Source organism: Anser brachyrhynchus (assembly GCF_964034855.1).
Source record: "Anser brachyrhynchus genome assembly, chromosome: 4".
NCBI lineage: Eukaryota > Metazoa > Chordata > Aves > Anseriformes > Anatidae > Anser > Anser brachyrhynchus.
The window spans coordinates 52,868,202-52,895,686 of record NC_137698.1 but is presented as its reverse complement, the minus strand read 5'-3'; the positions used below and the strand labels follow the sequence as shown (position 1 = coordinate 52,895,686).

At 36.4% G+C, this 27,485-nt stretch overlaps 2 protein-coding genes across 12 annotated transcripts in view; one reads left to right on the top strand and one right to left on the bottom strand.

Moving 5' to 3' along the window:
• The first annotated feature begins 1,237 nt into the window (after positions 1–1,237).
• Positions 1,238–24,154, top strand: LOC308194793 (uncharacterized protein). 2 transcript variants are annotated; one of them, XM_080591166.1, is made up of 5 exons: positions 1,238–1,507; positions 9,975–10,092; positions 11,379–11,460; positions 12,168–12,254; positions 14,537–14,838. In XM_080591166.1, the coding sequence occupies exons 1-4, from the start codon at positions 1,412–1,414 to the stop codon at positions 12,232–12,234; spliced, it is 363 nt and encodes a 120-aa protein (XP_080447292.1). In that variant the 5' UTR covers positions 1,238–1,411; the 3' UTR covers positions 12,235–12,254; positions 14,537–14,838. The 2 variants fall into 2 exon arrangements, with proteins under 2 accessions (XP_080447292.1, XP_080447293.1); XM_080591167.1 differs by lacking the exons at positions 12,168–12,254; positions 14,537–14,838 and adding an exon at positions 21,174–24,154.
• GABRG1 (gamma-aminobutyric acid type A receptor subunit gamma1) overlaps positions 21,703–27,485 on the bottom strand; it is a 56,940-nt gene continuing 51,157 nt past the window's right edge. For 4 of the 10 annotated variants that reach the window (XM_080591165.1, XM_080591163.1, XM_080591164.1 and 1 more), the window contains one exon: positions 21,734–25,630. In XM_080591165.1, the coding sequence (XP_080447291.1) occupies positions 25,352–25,630 (279 nt within the window). In that variant the 3' untranslated portion in view covers positions 21,734–25,351. Of the gene's footprint in view, positions 25,631–27,485 lie in introns of all 10 variants that reach the window. The other 6 variants (XM_080591156.1, XM_080591160.1, XM_080591159.1 and 3 more) reach the window with 5 other exon arrangements.

Below are 27,485 nucleotides of genomic sequence, written 5' to 3'. Positions count from 1 at the left end.
TATGGGGAGTGACAGGGATATTTGAAAAGCAAGAAAACCAAGAACGAAGAGAGAAGGTTTCAAGCCCAGTATGCTGACCTCGGTCAGAGCATTTGAAATAGGATAAAGAGAACACTTTCATCACTATTTTTCAGAGTCCTTGCTCTATTTTTGCTCTCTTTAATCCCTAAAATTCTTACATCAGTATAAATTAAACCCCCTGAAAGAGATGTGTAGTTTTGTGAGTCTGTAGTATATACGTCTCCCCTGCTTTCCTGTTTTTCAAAATAGCAGTGGCCAGTACTACCTGATGACATTTCATAAACAGGTCAGACCAACAGAACAAGAGGTGAAAAACAATAAAGACACCTTTCTGCTATGTTGAAATACCGTGGTCCTTTGACAGTCTGGTTTTTGAAAACATATCTGGGAATAAGATTTGTGGAGCTACACACATACATCATCAGTCTAAGAATTGATTTTGTACTGACAGAAATTAAGTCTTGGTGATTTCTGACAGCTTCAAGATTAAGGAGATACAATCTGAGGTCACAATGTTGGATTTCACCACTAAATGTCTGCATGAGTACTGCTTCAGAAATCTTAATGCTTTACAATGTCTGGTCTATGATCTTATTAGCCTTGCCAAGCCCTGGAAAACTTGTACCAGTAAAAGGATACTTGAGATGGATCTTTTTGCCACCATTCTAAACAGAAAAGTACAGATTTTTTCTTAAAGAAAGTTTACATTAGTCTGCCATTCAAATAGCAGAATGAAAATGGAGACAGACAGAAAACAGATATGGCTGGGGAAGGAAAAGGAGGCACAAGAATGGGAGAGGAGAGGAGAGGAGAGGAGAGGAGAGGAGAGGAGAGGAGAGGAGAGGAGAGGAGAGGAGAGGAGAGGAGAGGAGAGGAGAGGAGAGGAGAGGAGAGGAGAGGAGAGGAGAGGAGAGGAGAGGAGAGGAGAGGAGAGGAGAGGAGAGGAGAGGGGAGAGGAGAGGAGAGGAGAGGAGAGGAGAGGAGAGGAGAGGAGAGGAGAGGAGAGGAGAGGAGAGGAGAGGAGAGGAGAGGAGAGGAGAGGAGAGGAGAGGAGAGGAGAGGAGAGGAGAGGAGAGGAGAGGAGAGGAGAGGAGAGGAGAGGAGAGGAGAGGAGAGGAGAGGAGAGGAGAGGAGAGGAGAGGAGAGGAGAGGAGAGGAGAGGAGAGGAGAGGAGAGGAGAGGAGAGGAGAGGAGAGGAGAGGAGAGGAGAGGAGAGGAGAGGAGAGGAGAGGAGAGGAGAGGAGAGGAGAGGAGAGGAGAGGAGAGGAGAATATTATACATTCAAATTTAGTGTTAAGGTCAACAATGGAAATTCCTGTCTTTGACTTATTTTGTTCAGGACATCTTTCAGAATGAAGATGATGAAGGTCTAGTGGTATGATGACCAGAGATGGGGAGAGTAACAGCTGGAAAGACAAAGACAAAACTCACCGTATTCATATCAACTGTTCCTGTAACACCACCATCAACTGAAGGATTAGAAGAGGTAAAAGTCTGCTATTTTGTTCCAAAGTTTGTCACAAGAGTTTTGATAGATATATCTGTAGTGCTTCTTCCCTATTTAACATAATCCTGAATGAGTACATTTAGTCTATCTTTAAATTGTTGCTGAATTTTAACTCTTGTCTATTGAGCTAAGATGGAGGTTTTTTCCCCTAGGAAAATTCACCAAACTTCCTCATATTTCTGAACAGTTAAGCATATTTCTACTGTTGAGTAATGTACACTATTACAGAGCATTACACTGGATTCTGCATTGCTCATTGCTCTTAAATATCTTTCTAAGAGGGGACCTGTCCAATTAGAAAGCTAGCTGGAAGGTGACAAGCTTCACTAGACACAAAGGAACAAGCTATTTGAGAAAAAAAAAAAAAAGATAGATAGGTAGATAGATAGATAGATAGATTTTCATCTTCCACTAGATTGTTGAGACCAATAGAAATCAGAAAATGTAAATCTGGACAGAGGTCAGCTGGAGCTCAGATAGTATTTTTGTTTTAGATCAGTTTTATAGCTGAGGAAAATGCAGAGTGAACTACAAGAAAAGGGTGCTGGTTCATCTGAGACCTATTTTATAACTTCATTTACTTTTTTTTTTTTAAGGAAATAATAGTTATGCACACATGCAAAAAGCTCTCAGGCAGATTTAATCAACCTGAACACCTCAGGAAGTAGCTTTGGGCCTTGGTTAAATTGACAAGACCACTTTTCTTTCTGAAATGGTGTATTTCAGTCTTTACAGACCAAATTCCCTTCATCCCTCCTGCAGCAGCTGTGCTAAACCTCAAAGGCCTTTTCTAAGCAATGTATCTAACTTGGAGCTCCTATTTTAAATTATCTAGTCTACCTACATAGCTTACTACTCCTCCTGATCATAACACTGCTTAATGTAATGTGATGTGATGTAAATGTCAGCTTGAATCACTGCTAAAAAACAAATGACACTTTTGGGGACAAACTAGGAATTAGAAATGGTAAACAAATATTCTGCTGTCAGCATGTCTCTGCATCAGGCTCATCAACAGCCTGGCCTTTCCCTTCTGGTGCACTCTGAACAGCAGTAATTTTGCTTTTGTGTTTTAATAATACTAGCAAACAGTATCAAGGGGGACAGGAGTTTGAAATGGTGAATATTCAGTCCCATGAAAGAAGCTCTTGTTGGATAAAAAGAGGACTAATACCAGGCATCTACAAGGACAAATCAAAACACCGTTGACTGAAAAAGTATTTAAGTGATACAAATAGTATTATTCTTGCCAAAGGAAAATGCAGTTAGTTATTGAACTCCATTTTAATATTTTGTTAGCAGCAGCTTTACTTTAATATGGCCATTCTCAACATCACTCAAGCAGTTAGCTTAATTTAATAGTATGAAAAACATAAATAAATTGTCCAGAGGAATGTAGCTTACTGACTGTCAGAAATTGACTGTAAGATGTGAAGTTTATTTGGAGAATCTGTAATTCATCACTAATTTAAATCAATGGTAGTACACTGAGACTCAGTGAAGATGAACTATGTTGTGGTCAACAGCTACGCTTTTAGAATGCAACTCTTGTTCATGAAGACAAATGACTGAATTTTAACCTCCTGTCACAAACAATGCATTTTTTTCTGCAACCATCCTTGTGTCCTGAAGGACTTCAAGATAGAGGATGGTCTTCCCAGTACAGTCTTGCTATATTATATTTCTCCCACAACAGTTTCATAGTACAAGATAAAATGCTTTCACACATTTCTCTAAAAATATTTCAGGCATAGCTAGGAATTCGTACAAGGCTGCTCATTTCTCCTGGGAAAATCATAACTTATTTGCTGAATTCAACCAATTCATTCAAAGGGTGTATCACAGAATCATAAAATATCTTGAGTCTGAAGGAACCAACAAGGATCATTGAATCCAACTCTTGGCTCTGCACAGAACCACCTAAAAATCAAACCATATGTCTGAGAGCATTTTTCAAAGGCTTCTTGAACTCTGGCAGGCTTGGTGCCGTGACCACTTCCCTGGGAAGCTTGTTCCGGTGCCTGACCACCCTCTGGGTGAACCTTTTCTTAACATCCAGCCTGAACCTCTCCTGTTGCAGCTGTGTCCTGTCACTGTCCCCAGAGAGCTGAGCTCAGCAGCTGCCCCTTCAGTCCCCTGGTGAGGAGCTGCAGGCCACCATGAGGCCTCCCCTCAGCCCGCTCTGCTCTGGGCTGAACAAACCAAGGGACCTCAGCCACTCCTCATACATCTTGTCCTCTAGGTTATTCTCCATCTTTGTTGCCCTCCTTTAGATGTTCTCTAGTAGTTTTCTGTCCCTTTTATACTGTGGTGCCCAAAACTTCACACAGTACTTGAAGTGAGGCCTCATCAGTGCAGAATACAGTGAGATAAACACTTCCGTTGACCAGTAAGTGCCTGATGCACCACAGGATATATTTGTCCATTTTGGCTGTCAGGGCACACTGTTGACTCACATTCAACTTGCCATCAAAAAAAAAATAAATAAAATCCCCAGATTGCTTTCCTTGGGGCCACTCTCCAGTCTCTCGTCCCCCAGCAAGACACATATATTCAGGATTGCCTTGTCCCAGGTGCAGAACACAGCACTTGCTCTTGAGATCTAATTAAAAATATGACACTAGAAACAGATGGGTGCATTTTACCCTCCATCAAAGAAATACCCAGCTACTTCAGCATAGCACTTCAGAGGGACTTTTTTACTAGCATTTCCACAATCCAGGTACCAGAAGTATCATGACAGGAAGGCTGCTCTGAAGATCAATTACATAAACTGCCATGCTGCAATGACAAGAGCTAGCATGTTTTAAAGCAATATCTTCACAGCTTGATCCATTTGTGTAAATGTCACAAACCAGGTCTAAATTTGTGTTTTGTTTCCTTCTTTCAGTCATAAAAATTCCTGACAAAGATATGTGAACAATCTGTTAATGTCTGACATCTCCATAATAAGATTGCAGCAATTCTCTAAAGTTCCAGTCTCCAAGTGTACAGAACGTTCTTCTTTCTACTTCAGAAACAGCAAGATTGTTGTTCTAGCACAGCCCAAAGAATTGGATAGTACACATACCAGTTCCCCTCTGGATGGCACTCTGGCTTAGAAACATCTTTTGCTGACCAGAGGGTAATTCATTAAAAATATGACTCAGCCATCCTGGCAACCGAGTAGAAGCAGTGCCAAGCAGCTGTAATCTGCTTTGTCTCACACAAACAGACCTTCTACTATTAGAACTGAAATATATATGTATATATTCATTATGAAGGTTTTATATATATATATTCATTAAGAAGGTTTTTCAATAAGGTGTTTCTTAAACTGTCTTGCCAAAGAGAAGCCTCAACAGCAGCTGAGATCCTGTCCCTTCAGTTGTGTCTTTAACAAACTTGTTTACTTTCCAAAAGCTTTAAACACATCAGAATATATATATATATATTTATATATATGTGTGTGTAAAATTTGATCAAGGCTCAGCTCAAACCACTTGGTAATATCTAGTAAAACTATATAAAAGATTATACAAATCCCATGGATTCAACTGCAAAGCAAGTATTACTTGTTCAATATTTCTATTATATTTCCACAGTTTAATTTTTCTCTTTATTCTTCAAAGGGCATAATTCAAAACAATAAATAAATAAATAAATAAATAATAAAAAAAATAAATAAATAAAATAAAATCATCTAAAGCCTCCAAAGAGTTTGGGATTCATTTTAAGTCCAGGACAAACTAAGTGAGGTCCAAAACAATTCTCCTTGACAATTTTTTCATCATCTTCTCATCATGTCAGTGGCCTAACCCAGCTGATGCTTAAATTAAGGTCCTACACAATGGATTCTGGCTTTCTAATTAGTTCTACAGATGTTCCTGTATCAGATTTGGTCTAAATTAGTGCCAAGAAGCTCCAAAGAAGAGCTGGTAATTCTGGATAAGTTTAGCTCTCCATAAAGGCATAGGCTTCTCTGAACAGCCAACAGTACACATTATCCAAGACTGTGCTGTTTGCAGGTGAGATCCAGGGGAGAGTATGTTGTCATTTTAAAGCTAATTCAACTAAATCAACTCTAACTTATCCTTGTTGTATCTTCTACAACAGAGTCCACGTAGGCAGAGCCTAGGACTCTCAAGTTCCCAGACCTTTTGTGAAAATCTCTGTGAAATGCCTACATTTCATGAAGAAATGTAACGTTACATGTAAATATGTTAACACAACCGTTATCAGCTGCCTACATAACAGGCAGAGTTCTCAGACTTCAGTAACTTCCTACTTAGGAGGAATCTGGTAAACTTGTGATTTTCCCATTTTATATCTACCCCACCTCTAGAAGGTGTAGAAGAAGATCTGCACACATAGCAGTGCAGGAAGAGTCATATTTCAGGGTCAAACATCAGTACTTATCTATGGCAAGTAGATCTGTTTCAAGAACAGATTATAAGCAAAGATAAATCATTGGGAGCCCTGTGCAGCTACTCATGATAGAAGTCCCTCAAAAATAACAGAACAAGTAACATTGAATGTCATGTCAAATATAAGTCATATGTTGAGATGGACAGAATGATCTGGTAACTCCTTCCATAGAATAAAGTGAGTTCATAGGTTCCTGCAAGACATCCAGAATTGAAGTGTGTTTAAACTGACCAATTTCCTATTCACATCAAGGATGTATTAACCACTGACAAGTCAAGTTGAAAGTAAGAGATCACTGAAATTATGACTCAGAGCAGAAAAATTGTTCATATAGAATAGTAAGGAAAACAGTTCAAAAAAAAAAATAAAATAGTAGACTTTTCCTGCTGTTTTTTTTTTTCCATTCAATAGCATTCAAAACCAAAAATTAAAAATCATATGTTTAATGGTTGATGTTGTTACCAACAAGCTTTGGACATTCTGCAGAGAAACTTAGTGGAATCAAACTATTATCTCTCTTCCTTGAGTACAACCCCAGGTAAAGATAGATTATTCCATACACGGGAAAATGTATGCCACAGTAATTCCACTAGATTTTAAGAACAAGAAAGTAAAATATATATATATTTTTTAATCTTAAAAATATGATGGAAACATCAGTGAAAATACAGTCAAACTCTTCATTGTGTGGATATGCATATAAAACTTTCACTTATTCATCATGTATATTTCACTCCACTTCAGTGTATTTAAATCATTTTGAGTTGCCTGTATCTGATTTTTTTTCCATTCATCATTAATCACTCTCCTTTCTAATCAGTGTATAGCAGTTACTTGATTAATTTCAAAAGACTCTGTTTGTGATAAACAGTTGAAGAAAACTATATAGATACAAACTTTACATGTTGCTTTAAAAATATTATCTCCATTTTCATTTTTCTCTGCTATATGAATCCACTTCCTAAGATATGTCTAGTGTCTGAGCACTGTCTATTTTGTATACATGTGAAAATCGTCTTCCTCAATGAAAGTTTCACTGTGTCAGTGGTGTACAGCTGATCTGGAAGGAAACACCTCTAGAAAGAAGCACATGTCGAGCTTGAGATCTGAGAAGAGCATGCTACAGTGGAGAGAATACCAGTAAATTAGCACTGGCATCAAGGTTATATACATAGCTTACAGTATTTGCAATACAAAAATTCTACCCTCAAATTCTTCTAGAATTCTTTGTTGTTTTTCCATTGCTGTTCTTATTGAAACAAGAAAAATAATTTGCGTACTAAGGATTTCTTTGGAAAGTTGGAAAAGGTGGAAAATCTCCCTCAAGACTTCAGGTATTAAGCAGTATTCTTCAGGGAGAAAAAAAAAATACTCTGTGCTACAATTCTTGATTTATAATTCAAATGGTCCATACAGCATATGAGACAGCTGAAACACAGAATGTAAAATAATCAGTAGTCATGGAAGAACTGCAGCTGCTCTTGGACTTACAACAGGAACTAAGAGCGCTGGATGCCCACTGGTCCCTGTTTGGAGGAAGTATTTTCCCATTATGGTCATGTTGCTCCATGTGTTAATAATAATTCTGGTGTCAAAAGTCTTACAGTGCCTCTTCAACAATGTTTCTAGATGAGGTCTTCCTTCTATACCTACCTCTAGGCTCTGGTAAGAGCTCCTCTCAGACTTACAACTACACATGAAAATATAGCAAGGACAGGAATTTTAAAAAGATTAGAAGGCAATTCAGAATGAAACACTTGGTCTCATGGAATATACAAGATTAATTAAAATACTGGAACTAGAGGTTTGCTTTCAAATAGAACATTGATAAAGCTGATAAGAGAATATTGTGCTCATAGTTAGCTTTGAAGAGTTCTCACAGAACAAGAGGAGTTCCGAATACAAATCATAGCCTGAAGAAAGATGTCTCTGAAAAAGAGAGCTTTAGTTTATCATGAAGAGGATTGCTATATAATGGAGTAAAATGTCAAGTTCCCTCCCAGGTAGAATATATTGGTTACTTACAAGTTCATTAATTCTTCGGACACAAGTATAACAAATGCACTGACCAGTACTTTAAACCTCAGCATTCAGAGAAAGCAAACAAACAAGAAAAAAAAAAAAAAAAGAAAAAAAAAAAGCAATGAGGATAATTGATCTCTTCTCTATATTATCAAGTTAAATAGTTGCATCTCCACATTCTGAGTTTTTAAATCTTGAAAAAAAACATCTTTTTGAAACCCTTATGTAAACAGACTCATGGTTTTTGAGTTCTGTATTCCTCTGAGAATTGTATAAAATGCATCACTTCATGATATACAGTAGATTACACCAGATAATCTCCTGGAACCTCATCAGTATCCCCAGATGGCAATAAGAGCAACATCTATATTTTCAGTAAAGAAGTATATAAACATAAACCTTTCAGCAACAGTTGTTACTTCACTCTGAAATGAAATACATTTCTCATCAGTTGTTTACCCATATTATTCACTGATTATAGATTTTATCTCCTTAGTGCATCCTCTTAAGTTCTTAGTTTTTCATTAGACTAAAAATGATTTGTCCAGCTGTCCCAGACACCATGAGTATGCCTTCAAGGCATTCTTGATACCATGAAAAAGAAAAAATGTCTCTCTTTGTAAGAGAAAAATAAATAGAAGATGCAAAGTGGGGAAAAAAAAAAAAAGAAGAAAAAAAAACAAAAACCTCAGTCTTCGTATAAAAGCAGTTTCCATCTTTCAAGCAAGTTGTGTCTTTACTTCTGAACTGAATCAGAAAGAATAAATGGAGGACTCTCTTTTCTGTACCTCGAATATCTCTCTGCTTCAGGTCAGGCCAAAATGTCATTTCTTTGAAATTCTTGACAGCTTTGAAGTGGAAGATCACGGATATGGCTTCTGAATCCTGAGTTTATGGTTAAACAGTCATTTTCAGAGGGAAGATCATCACTTTTGGAAGGAGCCTATACTGTCTCTTGTTGATAAATTGAAATGTGTACACAGTTGACACTTAGACATACTTGATCAGTCATGTATTCCTTCTTTCTGTGTCTTTACATGGTGCATGGGCCTGTGGGAGTCCTCAGCTTACTTTGCTTGAGCAAACACCCCCTCTCTAAGCAAAGCGAACAGCTGTTCTCTCAGGAACAGCACAGTGTTACACGCAGTCTAATCAGCTGTGATGTAGAGCTATCATCCTACCTCTAGTTTTGGTGTTCTCTCTGCCAGCGGTGATTCAGGGGTCTTTGTGCCTTGTAGACCTACTGGCGCCATCTATAACTGAATTTAATGAAATTCTTACTAAATACTGATACCAAAATTGACCAATAATAAAAAGTCATATTTGACAGTTTTCTGACTTCCTATGACATTTCTGAACAAAACAGAAAGACAGAACTATGTTCAAAATGTCTAAAATTCATCAGCAATTAAATTTTTGAGACATGTATGGTTTTTGCTTTTTATGAGTAGCTTTGAAGATAATTTCCTTTCCCTTCCCTTCCCTTCCCTTCCCTTCCCTTCCCTTCCCTTCCCTTCCCTTCCCTTCCCTTCCCTTCCCTTCCCTTCCCTTCCCTTCCCTTCCCTTCCCTTCCCTTCCCTTCCCTTCCCTTCCCTTCCCTCTTTTTCTTGCCCAGCAGCTGAAAGCAAATGTTTAGCATACAATTTTCTGGTAATAAATATCACACATTAGAGATATTTCAGATGATTTGGCTTTCTTGATAAATCATGAAAAAAGTTTGTAGACTCTAATACCCTTTACCATAATATTTAAGATTGTCAAAATGTAGTTTGCCTCAGACTTTCTGAATGGGCTTCCACTATTAACCATTAATTCCCTGATGCTAACAACATTTGACATTTGTCCCTGTAGACTGACCCCCAGCAGCTAATTGTATTCTTCTCAAACTATTGTCCTTTGAAGAGTGAAACATCTGGTGAGGCATTGAAAAGTATAGTGACCTCCTGTGACATTTAAAGTTTTGTTTAGCTCCTTCACTGCTTTGATCTTTCTGCTTTCCATAACATCCTCTTTATAGGGAAATGCCCTTGAAAAGGGGAACTGTGAAGAGACTATTCCTGGAAAGCTGTATCTGGGCAGTGAAAAGGAGCAAGTAGGCATTATCAGCTTCCATCACCCAGTGAAGTTGTCTCCAGGTAAAATGTTGTCTTTGCACGGCCTTCACCAAGGGAGTAATGACTATTAGAATGCAGAATTGTTTTCCTGTACAGAAAACTATAATTTCTCTGCTGGACTATGAATCATGAACTAGTGGTTTATTTTCAGTTTAAATTATCAGCTAATTATTATTTCTCAGGCAAGCAATAATCCCTTTCATGACAGAAAGCCTTCAAAGGGAATATTTTCAATCGAGAACACAAAGAGCTTAGAAATATAAAGCAAAGAAAGGTTAATCTTGTCTTGGTGCAAGCCTTCCCCCTTCTCTAAGTAGTCCAGAGCTTCAAGTAGTTGGAACAGCCTTGAATACAGAGATTTTCATTTACCACTGTGTGATAATCCACTTAAAATCTATATCTGTGAAAATTTGTATTTTAAGGCCAGCAGTCTGAAAGTGAAATGTCAAGATAAAACAGAAAGACAGAAACACAGCAGTGTTGGTAAAAGTGAGAGGAATTCACAAAGAAAAAAAAAAAGAATTTGACTAGGACAACAGAGGACAGCAAAACAAGAGATTTAGGGTTAGATGACAACATTATCTAGGACATATTCTTCAGAATTAATTCCATGTATAAAATTAGTGTTGTATCTTGCATCAAGCCAGAAGAATACAAATACTCTCTCAGTTATTCTGGTTTTAGTCTGAAGTACTGCACCATCTAGTCCTGGGAAAATGGAAAATGCCAATAAAAACTGTTGAGTTGGTGTGGAGAAAGAAAGTAGGCCCCTTCCTCCTTCTGAGCCATTAGTCTAGGCAGAAGGCACCACTGCCTTTCCCCCAAAAGGCAAGAGAATGCAGTGATGCTGGGAAGTCCATCTATTGGGCCTTTTAGCTTCCTATTTCCCTGCTGCATTAAGTGGAGCTGGTGAAAAGACTTGTGCTAAGCATAATAGACCCATATGGTAATATGTGCAGCGTGGGGCAGACATGCCTGCAGCATGCCATCAGCTTTGGGTTGGATGCTTGGGGAGTTGCCCATACTCTGCCTGGGCCTCCTGCCCACAGAAATGCTTGCACATGGAATGGGATTTGTTTGGGTCCCATCACAGTCTCTCTTGCTTGTCCGATCCCAGCACTGAGTCAGGAAAATGTACTAGCATAACTGTGCCAGGTATAGCTAAGCTCAGGAAAGCACATCTGAGCATGGCATAGCATTCTTCATCAGTCTAGAGAGTGACAGGAACCCACATCAGTTCCTCTCACCCCCCCAAAAATTTTCTTTTAAACTCAACCTTCATGCTCTTCATTGTCATGTTTTGCCAGGCAATGATCAAAGGAAATTGTACAGCTGCCTTTTAAGTCTATTACACAACAAGAATTCCAGGATTTTGATTTCATTTCAGAGGTAGGTCACAACTTCTCGATCTAGTCCTTCCTATTTCTCTGCCTTTGAACTTTATTTTAGTGCCTGAAATGTTAAGCTGTTCATCTTCCTGGCTGGTAGCTCAAATACCATGCAAGCATCACTTTATAGTTTTATGGGGTTTTTGAGTATTAGTTCAGCTGAAGCAGATGAGTTTCCTGGAGGGGAAACTGAAGGAAGGGGAGACAAGAAAGAACAAAATCTTGAAAATTTCTAATGCAAGTGAGGAATGGAAAGCAAGGTATCACCAGAAGATAAACCTTACTGGGATAAGGAACTGAAGGGAAATTTGAGAGGTTAGAGAAATATTTACAGAGTCAAAATGTAAACTACTAGAGGAAAAAAAAATGCAGTCAAAAGGAATGTAAAACCACTGTGAGATTTTATTCATTTTTAAATAAGGATTAGAAATTACTTGAATTGCAACTGGTGCCACTAATCTCTCAGCTGTTGTGTTTTAGCCACATAAACTAGTGTACAATAGTGGCAATTATTGTTCACTTATATATTTTTTAAACTCATTAATTATTCTATGGCTTCCAGTTTAACATTCTACTCCCTACCTAGTATTGAAACTTGTTTAGAAAAAGGGAGCTGTTTAATTGGACAAAGACAATCCATGCAAGTTCTACACAAAGGTATAAAGTATTGTTATCTAAAACAGTTTTGTTTTGTTTTGTTTTTAACAGAATAAGCAAGCCTCCAGTGCAGAGTTCATGGACAAAAACGTATTTAGTATTACAAAATCTGTCTTGAGATCTAAAGGGCACAGCTAAGTATGTTTCTGTTGTGTGTTTCTTCCACCACAGTTAGAACAACGACAATTCCAGTCTTAGTGGAAATTACAGTGATGCTTTTCATCAATTTCCGAGAATAATGTCTGGCAAAGTGGCTCCAGTCATCTTTCCTAAGGCAGCTACTGTGAGCATAGCTTGGTACTGACTTTGTGCTAACAGAGGTATTAAAAGGTTTGCTCCTGGAGAAGCAAATGAAATGCTTCAGGACACAAAGGCAGCAGAGCATACAGAAAGCTAGTAGATTTTAGAGGCAATCGTATACTGAGGAATTAATAATTCTCACTGACTGAATCGTGTACTAGGTAGTCAACATAGTCAAATACCATTTATTTCTACATATCTTTACGAAATAAAAGTTTTGGCAATTTCATGACTGCTAGCTATATCACGCAGGACACTGACTCATAGTAAGTGCACCATTAATGGTTGTCTGCATGCTGCTGAATTTGCTGCCCAGTTATTAACCACTAATCCCAAGTAGTCTAGAGGACAAAATAGTTTTGATTTATAACTCCACTTAATGTGTTTTTTGGAGTACTGTAATAACACATGCACATTTATCTTCATTGTTGCTGCTGGGAAATTTAAAGGATGTCTGTAGCAAGCTTTTCCCATTTAGAGAAATAAACGTTAGGATTTTAAAGCACTCTGTGTTATCAGAAGGAAACAACAAATCTATAACCTAAGAAGTGGTATGTGGATGAAGAAAATAATTTAGTAACTAATATTCAAAGCTATTCTACTACATACTGTTTTAGAATTCCAAATATACAGAATCAAACCCAATTCTCAGTAGAGACAACCCTAGTGTTAACTCAAGAACGTTAAGTACTCAATGCAAATGACTGTGTAGGTTAAATAGCAGCTACTGATATGACCAGTGCTGAATATTCCTTGGCAGTCTGAACTGTCATTCTGAATGACAGTAGACTGTGATCTGAATCACAGTGGATTGTGATTTCACTAGTTTATTGTATTCTGAGAAAGCTGTAATTTCAAAACCATGACTTCATTGCTGCAAAACACTTGTGCTGCTTCTTACCCAAGTCAGAACATACTGAGTTATAAAATACTTAGAACATATTTAGTTATGAAATAATTTAGGTCATACAAAGTTACAGCTGTAATTCAAAGCAATGCTATTGATTTCAGAGGAGCAATACTGCCTTACACTGATATTCTGGTCCTATAAACTTTTAAATAAACAGAGCAGTTAGGACTCTCACCGCACAAGTTAATTTTTGCTATTAACTCTACTTATTCTCTGACAGATATATATCTTTTTCCTTTTTTTTTTTTAATCTGATCATATATATATATATCTATATTTTAATCTGATCATTCTGACCATAAGCGATGTTGAGTTGTATTTATGGCTACAGCTTATATTAGTGCAACTATGAAGGTCTTAGAGTCTTCCAATACTGTATGTAGGACTAACTACAAATAAAGCCAATATTGATAATGTTTTTGTTTTTTTTTTTTGTCAGAACAGACCTGAAACAGGCAACAGACAAACAGGACAAACATTTCTCATATGTATTGTCATTAATAACAACAAAAACATATAATGTTACCCAATTTCTTACCTTTAGCAAAGAGTTTTCTTGTTCTGAGGATACCTGCCTGATAACTCTGCTTCTGGTTACTTTTTCAGGTTAGTCCTGATAGCCAAGTTATTCTGAGGATGTATCTTCAACATTGCCTGTTTTATTTACCTTTTAATACATCAGTTAAAAATACTTTCATTAGTAGAGAAGTTTCAGGCACACTTCTGACACCTGTCTCCTTAACCGGTGTAGGTTCACAGAAGAGTTGAATATATTTTCTTTTTGAGAATGGAATAACATCAACATAGAATGTGTATTCTTTGCATTCATTAACTCAGTGTTAATTTCAACAGCTCCATGAGTAATATTATTGACATCTTATGGATAGAATCTGAGGCATGGGGAAACTACTTATATCAACTAAAAGGGAAAATATTTGAGTCATACAGATTCAGTGGTAGAGTAGGAAGGAGAACCTTAAAAACCTGAGTCTTAAGGCTCATGTCTAACATTTGATTCATTCTCTGAGCATGAACCTCAGCATCAACCTTAAGTTAGGACTTTTAGTATTGATCTATAGTAAATTACACTTAGGAGCAGGGGAAGAAGGTGTGTCCTGAACACAGTGTGTGCTGAAATACCAGCACCCCTGTTTGCCTATCCATTGCTGGTAGGATGCTTAGTAAAATATATGATTTTTTTTTTTGCCAGATTACCTATTTTAACATGCATTTCTCACATGGGAAAGATGCATTCAGGAACCCTACTAGCTTTGAAGAAACTGTTGCTGAGAGCTCTCTGATGTCAACAGCGGGGCCATGTAAGAATACCCAAACCAAAAATCATTCTCTAGGAGTTTTTTTCCCTTTCACCTTTTGACTTACTTAAGAGAGTGCTAGGAAAGATCTTCTGCTTATTTACTGTTTCGTATTAGATGACTTCACACCAGACAGAAGTCTACTTTGGGATACTTCACACAGCAGGAGGCTGATATACTGCATCTTCAGACTGCTGGTGGTGTGTGGGGAGGAAAGGTCTCATTTCTTAAGTCAGTGGCACTTTCACAGTTATCATCTCTCATCTTCCATAATTCTTTCTTGTGAATGTGTGAATTAACCCAGGACAGAACAGAAAATGAGAAAATGAAGGTGTGGAAGCAGGTGAAAGGATGGACAGTGCAGTGTAAGCTTGGGAAAACAAAGTGATTTCTAAGGCAAGAAGAGAACCACATATCAGATTTCCTGGGTAAAGTTATGATGGCAAGGCTTGAGAAGACAGTAGGTGATAGCGCTGAACAAAGAGAAAAGGTGACGGGGAAATCTGAGGCAGTGTTTCTTGCAAGAGAGAACAGATGAGAAAACAGATGAGCTGCAGTTAACCTGACACCGTGCACCAGGCACTGCCAATTAATTGTGAAAACTTTCTATCACTAACATTTACCTAACAATAGCTGCTTGAGTCTGAAATTCATTACCATAAATTGGCTGCTCACTGACCTATGGAATGACTTCAGTGCTCACAGTCCCAAAAGAGAAGTGAGATCACAGACCTCACTCTTACCAAAGAAACACCGTTCTCAGTCCCAGGTCTAGCAGACTGGTTGACTCTCTCATAAGCCACAGTGCAGGACCCCATGGCAAGACAGGGAGCACAAAGACAGTGAGCACAAAGACATTTTTACCTACTACTGTGTTTAGTTTCTGCTTCTTTTTGACACAGATTTTAAAACATCCATAGGTAGCATTTGGACTCTAAGTCCACATTTTAAAAGAGCTCAATTTCTACTGTAGATATTATTAACAGAAAACTGTCAGGCCATATATTTGTTATTACAAGTATTTTTTATTATTATTATAAATTTGCTTTACTAATTTTAGTAATAATGAAAAATGTTTACCTTAAAAATATAGATGACAGAATTTACTTTGAAGTCTGTACCTAAGGGCTTTGCCTAATTTCCTTATTCGTCAGCTGCTTCAGTACTGTGAAAGCTAGAGGTTTGACTCTTTGTAGCTAAAAAGCCATTCAAACCATTGTTCTCTCAGTGATTTGTTATTGTGCAATACCACAAGGCATTGTATTTTTCATATAACAGAGAGGACATCAACAATCTAAAAGAAAAAAAAAATAGATTCTAAAAGGAAAAAAAAAAAAGAATCTATTATAGTTTAAGTAACCCTAATAATTTAAATAACACCTTGCAAGACATAATACTGGAGGTAGTTACCAGGGAAAGAAGAACATACAGTGTTGAAAGGAACCTAGGTATTGCTGCAATTCCTGTTTTTAATGTAAATGTCTAAGTGGCTGCAGAAATCTATGGCATCTTCCAGAACTCTGAGTGCCCACAGTGGCTTAGAGCATCTTGGACTCCTTTCTCAGAGTTTTTTTTTTATGTTGACTGTATGCCCCTTTCATTAACTTTCCACAGACTATTTAGAATGACTTAAAAATATTTCCTGGGACAGATCACAAGAGGAATCTGGTGCTTACAGGATGATATTCCAGTGTGCCATCCAGATCAAAGAGTAAAAAGTATTTGAGGAAAATAAAGAGTGATTTTCCCCCAGGCATCTGCTTTCAGCATGAACTCTGCTCCTTGCCCCCTGACACAACTAATAGAAAAGTACAACCTTTTATAAAATAACAAGCAAGACAATGAAAATGGAGACAAACATCATGGCCATGAGGGATCCTGGAAGAGGAAGGAGAGTGGGATTAACCATTACAGGACCACACCTTTTGGCAGTAACAGGAAATCTTTCATTAGGTCTGTGTTATTAAACTCGTCCCAAACAAAATGACTGGTGAAGTGGAATTTTGGCCCCAGACCTTTGGTCTTTATTCATTCCTAAAGAGAAAAGAATGTATGCCACATAGAAAATAAATAGCATTTAAAAGTAAGTAGCGAGGCACTATTTATTTATTTTTTTTCACAGTGCAACCAATGAACTTCACAGCAGATACAGTACCAACAATGCATTACAACTCTCTTCCAAAGTTCAGTGTTGAAACTCTCTTAATTCTTACCAGTTTGGAGACATCAGAGCACAAACATCTAATTTGTTCATTTTGCACAGAACACATGGTATTCAATGGTGGCTTTTACTATTTTTACTTTTATTTTTAAGACTATGGCTTTCAGAGTTTTACACTGAAAAATTACAAGCTATGTCTTAGAGACACCAGTGTGAACCGTGCATCAGGGTGCAAGCACATTTCCACTCAATGCACAAGGACTAGTGCAACATTTATATGAAAATTCTGTAGACATTAACATATTAACATTCACAATATAGTCATGAGCTATAAAACTTATCCTTCTAACTAATATCAGTCTTCTCTGGGCAAAAGATTTCTGACTTTTTAAATTCTGATTTCAAAGCTTTGAGCAGCTAAACACCTTCTGATAATGAGGGCCACAAGCTCCTCCTTTCTGAGCTTGTTAGCATTATTCCTTCCATCAGTCTCAAAGGAGTACTCAAATAAAATCAGCTTTTAGCAGCAGATGTATTATTCTGCATTAGGTATGCTGTTGTCAAAAAACACTAGGTGAAATCCTTCTATTTACTTTCATCTCTCCTCAAACCTCAGAAAAAAAAAAAAAAGATAAAATAAATCAGTAATAATAATAATAAAAATCCTGCAGGCAAGAGAGAACAAAATGCTAGAAAATTATAACCTTGAACTATACTTGAACTTTCTGCAGTATTCTACAGAAAACTAAATTTTATATTTATTTAAAACTCTCTCAGTGATACGTAGTCAGTCTGAGTCCCTTGCTTTTGGAGTGCTTTAAATGAAAGCTTAAGGGAAGATAGAAAGGGATAAACACTCACTCTCTACAAAGCAAGTATTTAACAGATTTTAAATTAAAACAGTATTTAAATTGCACATTGGAAAATGAAGCATCCAAGTATTAAGTGTGTACTAAAAAAAATTAAACTCTGAGTAGATCTTTTACCTTGACAGCAATAGAATTCATACAAGGAAGACTAGAATCCATCCGCTCTGTGAATGCAATCATAGCACCTCCCTCAGTACCGAAAAAATTCTTTCCTATCTGCAAATCAACTTTTCACCAGAGGCAAAATTTTCATGTTTGTCTTCAGTGATTTCAATTCTTATCTTCAGTCAGAACATTTATGTTCTCCATTCTTTTTCTTTTCTTTTTTATTTTTAGTATAAATTAGTTTGAATCCACAAAACTCATCAAATAAATCCAAAATTATTTTAAGCTTCTGAACCATTTCTGCATTCTAACTGTGCAAATAAAATAAATAATAAAAGTATATTTTTTTATGCTTAGAACAAATTTTTTATAGAAAAAAATGTTTCTGAAAATGACAATCTGATCTTGATGTATATAAAAAGGTTTCAGAACATGCTCTCTAATCTATATATGAAAATGTCTTTCCCTTGCTAATATCATTTCTACTACATTTGCAAAATCTTAGTTGTATGGGATTTAGCCAAGAGCATCATCAATTTGTCATCTCTGAAGTTTTCTGTTCCATTGTGCTCTTTAATAGTGTTGTCAAATACTGAAATGGTGGTATCAGCGTTTTACTCTAACCTGGCAGACAGACTTTACCAAAGCAGAGAAGCAAATAATATTCAATTTAATATCTGAAAATGCTTTAATTTTGGCATTGCACACAAAACATTATGGTATTTTAAAAGAGGCTGAAGAAGTCATGGTTTAATCACATTAAAAGCCTGTGAGGATACTTTGATGTTTCTGGGCAACTGAATATAATAATGGACAACTGCACAACAAGGTTTTTGGAGAAGTACCAAATAACTGAGCAGAACTTTAAGTATCAGCACACACAATATTAGCCCAACTGAGGAGGCTTCTGAATGTAAAACTGAAATAGGAGAACAGATTTGCATTAGTATTATGTATTTTATATATACTCCTTAGAAGCAGCACTGAAAATTATTCAATTTATCTTAATGTTCTGTATTTTTGCTCAGGAAGGTACAACAAAGACTTTCATATATCATTTTAAAAGTAACAATTATGCACAATGTTGCCATATTATCCACTGCTGCCAAGACTCTACCAAATCGAATACATGGTATGAATGTTCAATTAGGTAGCTTAAAAATGACAGATTTTTTAAAAAGAGAGAAGAAAAAAAAAAAAAGGATGTATTAGTATGTATTAGTAAGAAAAAAATTGCGAATCTGTGAAACATTAAGTGACCTATAAATGTTGAGACAAAGACCTTCAATAAGGGTGTATGCACATTTGAAGCTGCTATTATAACGGAACCTCAATATAAAAGAGACATGTCATACAATAAATTAACAGGTGTTATTTTTGAACAATTTCCAAAAACTTAATTCTTCAGACCAAACACTGTAAAATAAACTGTAAAAATAATATATATACAAAAAAAAATGTTTATAAAAATTCATTAGAGAGGAATACAAATTATAGCATTATTGTTTAATTAATTGGAATAGGAATTATAAACAGGTATTATATTTTTTCAAGATAGGAATCAACATAAGATTAACAGATTCTGACCCCTTGGTTTCATTTAAGGAAGTATTTATGTTATATTATAATTTAAACTATAAACAAAGGTATCATAATGCAACCCTCAATGTCCATGAAGAACAGTCTGGGCATTCATGGTGGGCAACAGTGAGAAAAACAAAAGATGTTGTGAAGAACCCAGTCACTAATATTTTGTAGGTGACTAAAGTGTGAACATGGATGGTGTATTTATGCTGGGCCTGTGAATACACAGATGTCCGCATTTACCTGTCTTGAGAATTCCGAACCCTTCAGGTCCCTTCAGTTTTCCTGCTCCTATACCATCACAGACAGAGGGACAAACATGACATTACCTGTTTAAATTGACTGTGACCTGCTCTCTGCAGACTTCACAAACCAAAAGGTTCGTATTTGCTCTTTTTCTCAGGAGGAAAAACAATTTAAAGGGAAATTGACTTCTGCAGTTAAACAATGACTCATCCTTAATTCCCACCCACAGCAGCCATTTGGAGGTTTTGTTTTTAAATATTGAATTGGCAAAAATATTATACTCTCTGTGGGGACAGTACTGGTCATTGTTAAGAGTGTTTAACATTTTCAAGTCTAAATGACAAAGCAGTCTTAATGCCACCCTACAGAGCCAGTCTGCCTCCTCAGCTGGATCAACAGAAGATCACTTTTCCAATGGCTAGACCTCTCATACATTCCCAGAATGAATTCAATTCAGGGAAACTTGAAGAGGAAACCTTTCTTTTGAATTCAGCAAGACTCAAACCATGATGATAAAGATCATTCTGTGAAGCCAGAAATGCAAACAAATTACTTCCAGCCTGGGTAATCTTTGAGTTTCAGGTAGGCATGCAGAGATGTATGGAAAATCAGCTACCACAAAGAATTACAAAAGGGAAGCCTTATTACTGTGAGCAAACTCCTGTCTCTTTCTGGATCCTATCAGTCAGTGGAACTCAAGCCCTGTTTTCAGTAGAAAAAATTGTCCTCATTTATACATCATACACTTTCTAGTACTTTAATACACTTTTCTTGACTAAGAAAAGGGATGGAGAAGAACATAGAACAGTTTATAGGTCTTAACATCCCCTGCGGCTCCATCACCCAGCTCAAATTATGTTGATTTACCATAAGCAAAATTTGCAGGCAAAGCAAGATTTGTCACTGTGAAGGGAAATGAGATTGCTCAGCAATTTTACCGATATCATTTCTTCCTTAAAATACCATGAAACTTTTAAGATTTTTTTAAATATATATTGCAGATTTTTTAGTGGGTAAAAACATCTGCCTATAGATAAAAGGTGGAGATCCTTTATTCTATTACAATTTTAAACTTTAACTGCTTACCTGCAATGGCAGCCTGAAGTTTCCTCTAAAGGCTTTGTAATGCTCCAGTTCTCTCGATGAGATTTACTAGTATATAACCTCAAAAGTTTAGTATTCACTGATCTAGAACGGGTCTCAGAACCCACAACCTGTAACAAGTTTTGGACATCTTACCCAGAAGTGCAATCCAAATTCACCCACATATGAAAATAATAATAATAACAACAACAACAACAACAACAACAACATCCAGTGCCTTGTAACAGGACAGTCAACACAACGGAACTGCACATGTGCAGACAGATGTACAAGGATGCTGTTCCATTGTTCAGGGAGTAATAGCTCTGATCCACCTTCTAAAGAAAATCATGTAGCCTGTGAGAAAGAAACTCAGTGATCTATAGGGCCATAGCGTTGCATCATCAGTCAGATGATCCCTCCCATCTGGTTGTAACATTATCTTAGAGAAGAGTATAATAAAAACATTATTTTTTTTTTCAGGTTTTGAGTCATCTGGCAACATGGCTTTACAACTGCAATTGCTGGAACAATTGAAGCAGAAGCAAGAGACCACCAAAGGACATACTGATCTTTTGTTGACTTAAACCACTTGGGTAACAAGTCCCTCGTGTGAACCGGCACAGGTGTTTTCTCAGCCTAAAAAATATTCTACCTTTCTCATTGAGTCACTCTCCCCTATAGCACATTCATTGTGGAAATTCACTTTTTTTTTTTTTTTCAGGAGTGGAAGCACAACAGTTCTTTCTAATTCCTTGTTTCATATTCTAAACTCTAGTCTAGCTGAGAAATTCTACTTTAGTTGCTATTCTCTCTATTATAATCACCACAAATTACAATTTTATTTCACAAACATAAAATAATGTCTTTAATGTATAACTAAGCTGAGAACTGCAGTAAATTAAAAAAAAAGTTATGAAAGCAATGATTTTAAAAATGCAAATTAGATGTATTAGCATTAATCCTCAGTTATATGGAAACAGTAAACTGAAATGATGACTGATATAATTAAATAAAATATATCTTACATCATGTAGATGGCTATTTAAATCCAGATTCCTCCTGTTGAGCTTTCAATTGAAAGGTCAAAGGTGCTCACAAATTACACATTACAAACTACAGTTCAGATAACAATTTTAAACAAATCTTTTACTGCCATTGTAAATAAGCAACAGAAAATTATCGAAACTGTGTTGGAGGTGGTTCTCCTTCAAAGCCTTACACAATCCTATGTCTCTGAATGTCAGAAAACTGGATAAGGTTAAAGTCTTTGAAGCACATCAATATATGAATATAAAATACACTACCCAGAGCTCATGCTTTGGTTGCACTTTTACTGCTACTACATTAAACAGATGCATTCAGACACAGAAGACATGCACTGAAGATGAGTAAGTACGATCACAAACAAAACCTTACGAAAAAATAACACTCTGACCTGTACTTACTACTAAAACAGACAAGTAGTAAACACAAATGCAGAAAAGAAATGTCTCTGTTTTGAAAAATACATTTCAGGAGATGTTCGCAATGGGTGCAAACAGTTTCCCCAGACTTGTTTGTCCCCTTTTTTGCCTTTCTGGCAATTTCTCCTCTGTGTCCCTTTCTTTCAACCAGAAAATGTTTTACTGAAGAGGCTCTGGCTCCCATCCTTAATGCTCAATGATTTGAGCTACTGAACACTCATTATTGAAATTAATGCAAATTAAGCATGTGTTAATGGCATCAATTCAGGACCGCATCACTCTTTATGTCAGTACATAAGCACATGCTTTTCTAAATTCTGGCCTAATTACAGTACTGATTAGGAATAGGTTTAAGCACGTCTTTAAGCAGTAGTGGTCAGAATAATATGACACAAAATATTGTAATCCCAGCTATCAGTAAATGAGTTTTTTTCCAGGTAGGTTTCAAAAATGGTCGCAGCATCTAAGCCTAGGTAATCATAGTCTCTGTTTCTTGCCATTTTTTGAGAGCAATGCTTGGATTTCTTGTAATTTATTGTTTACATGCAAACTGGAAAGAAAAAAAAAAAAACACATAGGACTAAAATAATACATTTATTACATGCCAAGTTACAGTTCACTGCATTCCCATTTCGATTTGAACTCACAGTACTATGGGAAACTGAAATGATTTCATCAGAATCAAATGAGATACACAGAAAAGTTTGTCAACAGACAGAAGCAAGTGCATCGCTAAACCAAAGAGTCATAACACTCAATAGCTTTAATATTCCATTACATTGTTTCATAGAAATTAAAGATGAAAGACTTTTTACCCATCTCTTCTTTATTCAGGATGTTTTCTGTTGTCCAGATAAATCACTAGAGGTTGATTGGCAACTGAAAACCAAATGAAAAAGCTAACTGGATGTGCTGTGAAATTTGTATTTCCCCTTGCAAAGTGCCAAGTTCTTTCAAGTTCCTTTTGTTTAAAGGTAAATTAATGACAACCAGGAGCTCACAAAAATTTGGGCCTGTATTGAGTAGCAAGTAGAATGCCTTTCAAATATGCATCTAACATACTGCTACTGAAGCCACCTTCATCCCTCCTACAGAGGAACATGTTCAGTGTGCTGTCAAAACGCATCACACTGCACTATGGAATTAAAACTGACATATTTCCATTGTACTGAACATTTTCTGAAAATGAGACTCTAAAGAAACAATAGCGTTGTTAATGATGCTGCACTTCTACCCTCAGTCTAACAGTCAGAGGAAGTTGGTGCTCAGAAAGGTCATACAACAGATGTTTGGCTAAATAAAGAAGTAAAGCTTGCATTAAAATGTGATCTTCTCAGTCACACTTGCTTCCAGAATCACTGCACATAGTCTGGCATTCTTTATTAAACTTTGGGGCTGAACATTGCAGTAACTGTTCACATATGTACTGAGTATCTTATTACTTCTGGTACCAACTAGCCTATGAAAATCCATTACTTTTATTCTGATAAAAATTCAGAGGAGGTAGCACATTCAGAAATATTGGGGGGAGGGGGAGGCTTCTTCCATGTATCATTTTCTATAATTAACCATTAATCATGTCTTTATCTCTCGTACCGAGCATCCTCACCTACAGCCAAATGTTAATCCCATTAATCCTCTTTAAAGATCTGTAAGGTCTTCTGTGTAATTCTGACTTCTACTTAATGCATATCTTAATTTTACAGTGATTTTTGCAAGCTCACTTGAGACCAGTTTCTTTCTGAGAAAGGAGGAAAGACTGCATTTTTCTATAATGAAGACAATGGATTTAAAATAGAATTTAGATAGTAAATGCTGCCAGCCAGCACTAGTCAACACATAGAAGTTAGTCCAGAAAGACTACTACTGAAGAATTCCTACCAAAGGGAACAGAAGCTCTGACCATAGAAAGGTTAGAGTACTGGTCCTGTGATTTTCGGGGAATACACCCCATCTTGAAGAAGGATCTGTAATACATAAGAATTATATTTATTTTTCCCCTTATAAAAGGGCTTTTCATTCAGAAAAAAAAAAAAAAGTATATATATCAAGGAGGTAATTACACAGCAATCCATAACACAGTATCAGTAAATCTGGCTTTGGCTCAGTGAGAAGCATAAGCAGTAACAAACAGAATATACAAAACTATACTGTATGCAGAGCAGACCAGGTCCTATATTTTATTCTTAGGGATGGGTAGGATGGATAAATTGTTTTGAATACAATGTCTATAGCACTGTTATAAGGTTTTTCCAAACTCTGATGATACAAATTCTACTGAACTCTTTAACTCTTTCTCTGCCCCTGAGTATGAATAAGACAAAGGACGGGGGGATGGGGAGGATGTGTAGAGCGTTATGTTGAAGGGCCAGAATCTGTTAGCCAACACCAGTCTGGATTCCATGAAATTAGAGCAATGGCAGCTTGGTAGGAATTTTTCAAAGTTGTAGCCCTCTTGGAGAACTTTGGGGAACCTGCAACAGTGAAATAACAGCAGATGGAGCACAGACATACATGTAATCAAAGGCTGAAAGCCAAAAGCCTATATCAATGGTCAGGATAAGACAAGCTCAGAATTACCCTTGTGGCTTTTTTGCGATTTACGCATTTCTTGCTGCTCTTGTCTCTGCGTTTTGTATAATGTGATTAATCATGACTTAACCATTCTTCTTAACATACAGCAGAGAACAAATGTCTAGTTGAAAAATAGAAATGTTCCACTTCAACTTTTTTAAGTCAGGAATTAATAAAAATCATCATCTTATAGATGAAATGGATGAGAATAATTAATCCCATATTATTAAGGCTTTCTTTGTTAAGGTGTAAGAGATGCTACAAAATTCATCTGCATTATCATTTAGAATTGAAATTCAAAGGTTATGTAGAAATGTTCAGTTCAATAATATAGCCTCTTGTCTGTGCATTTTGTTAGAGCTGGACGAAAATAGGTTTGTTTTCAGATAATCTTAATCATAAGAGGTTTTATTTTTAAATTTCCTCTTCAAAATACCAATATCTATTCTATAGTTGATCACAAGAGGGAGACTACATCATCATATTTCCTCTCGTTGTTTCAGATTTTAAAAACATCCGATCTGAATCATTTTGGACCAGCTCTATTCTTTGACAATTCACTGAAAAGAATTAATGACAGATAACTTTTTTTTTTTTCTGAGTTTGTCCAACCACTGAAATTTATAGATAAAGATAGCCAATCCAATAAACAAGATTGAACAATGCAAAGGCTGTTGGAAAGAAGATTCGAGAATAGGAGTCAATTTTTGCAATACGAATGTGTATCCTTCCTTCTCTCCAAGATCCTGTGCGGCAGTCTTCAAAACAACAAAAGAAGCTAGCACAGTCTTTCCCTTCTAGGCACTCATATCCATAATCATCATCACGTTCAGGGAGATGATTAATGTTATTAATTGGAATCAGTGTTGATCCAGGTCGAACAGCAATTGCAGGTGGTTTCTTAAGAAAAAGAAAAAAAAGAAAAAAAAAGAAAAAAAAAAGAAGAGAAAAATATAGTGTTTGTTTTTGTTTTACCCTCTCATTAAATAATTCCATATGCTTCCCACAGCAAGGGCCACTATAAGCACATTAGCACAATATACAGAAAATCAAATATTGCAGAAAACAGTTTCGGGAGCTTTGCAAATTATGAACTGCTCTATATAATTAGCTCAGGCAGGCAAAAGATTGTGAATGTTTTTCACCTGCCACAGTGAAAACTGGGTTTTGAAGGGATCTGGGAATACTGGATAACTAGTTACACAGATGGGGTTAGCTGATCCCATCTACACAACACAGAAGGACATTTTGAAGTCAGCCACAGCTTGGTGACTGGGTCATAAACAAAACCACGGGCAGGATATAAGCACCACTACCAAGGGAATAATGGCTTTACTATCATTTGGAATCTTTAGTACTGGACTGGGTTTGTGTCTGGATTTTCACTAAAGCAAGCTAGTGGGATCAGAACAGCATTACTGTTGGAGTTTTGCAGACTGATACACACAAGGCCAGGTTATGTCATCTAACCCTCTGATACTAAATCCCTAAACAATATGCCCTGCTGAAAGAAACCAAGACATAAGGCTCCTTAGGAGAATGCCATGAAGTCAGTGAAAATGATTAATTTAGCTCTTAATTCTTACTTCTACTTTCCACGTGCATAACTCAACCTTCTTGCATTCTCGTTAAAACTGTGTAACAGGTGTTGAGATTCATAAATAGCTTTCACAGAAAGAATCTGGGTGCCTTATTGCCTATTACATATACGGTTTGCTATTACCGTATATTATGTACCGTATATTATATTCTTGTGACTTTCCACCTTTCTTTTACTTGCACTACCACTGCCCATCTTTCCTCTTTTTATTATTTTGTTTCCATGTAGCTCTTCACTCCTTATCCTTGTTTTCCTAAATATGCCAAAATACATTCTCCCTTTCTCTGTTTGTCCTTGTTTTAATTTCTAAATCCTATAGCCTTTTTACACTATTCTGTAGTCATCTTGTTCATTCATTCTTTCAGTCCCATCCCACTTTTGGCATCTCCTAAAATTTTCAGACTGAATATGGTGGTTACATCAATACTGCAATACTGCTCTTACTTTTTTTTTTTTTTTGTCATATAAGGAATCAAAACAGGAAATGATGATGTAATTAGCAACTCTGGCTACTGAAACATATAAAAGAATCTTTCATATAATTTATACATGATAGGAAAGTATGAGAAATATATGAAAAGCAAGAAGCCACATCATATCAATTCTTCTGATGCTTTAGAGTCCAATTGTCCCACTTCCAGGAAATTACTTTGGCCAGTACACAGATCTCTATACATTGTTAAAGGAGAAACTTTATTGCTGCAGGGACATTTTACTACCATATCCCAAGGGGACAGTGTTAAAACTTTGCAGTATCCTCCATATTTTTAATAGCCTTGTTAACTTTATTTAATAAGCATTTTTACCAGAGGAAGATTCACACAGACTGCTGCTTCAACACTTTTTAGACATGATGACCTAGGGAGCTAATTATCATCCTAAAGGACCTCATTATTCTTTTCAGTTTTGATAAAATACTGACAACACTAAAACAGAAGCTACATGAGACATTACAAACAGATCTTATTTTTGTAAAATGTAACATGTAAGTTTAAATTTGTTTTGAACTTACAAAATCATTACTTTGTTGAAGATATATAGGAAAGATGCCTATTTCATATGCATGCCTTCTCTGACTTTACAAGAATTTTCTGACTGCTGGTTCCACCAATGTAAGACTGATGGAATGATTCATTTTTACTCATGAAATAAAAT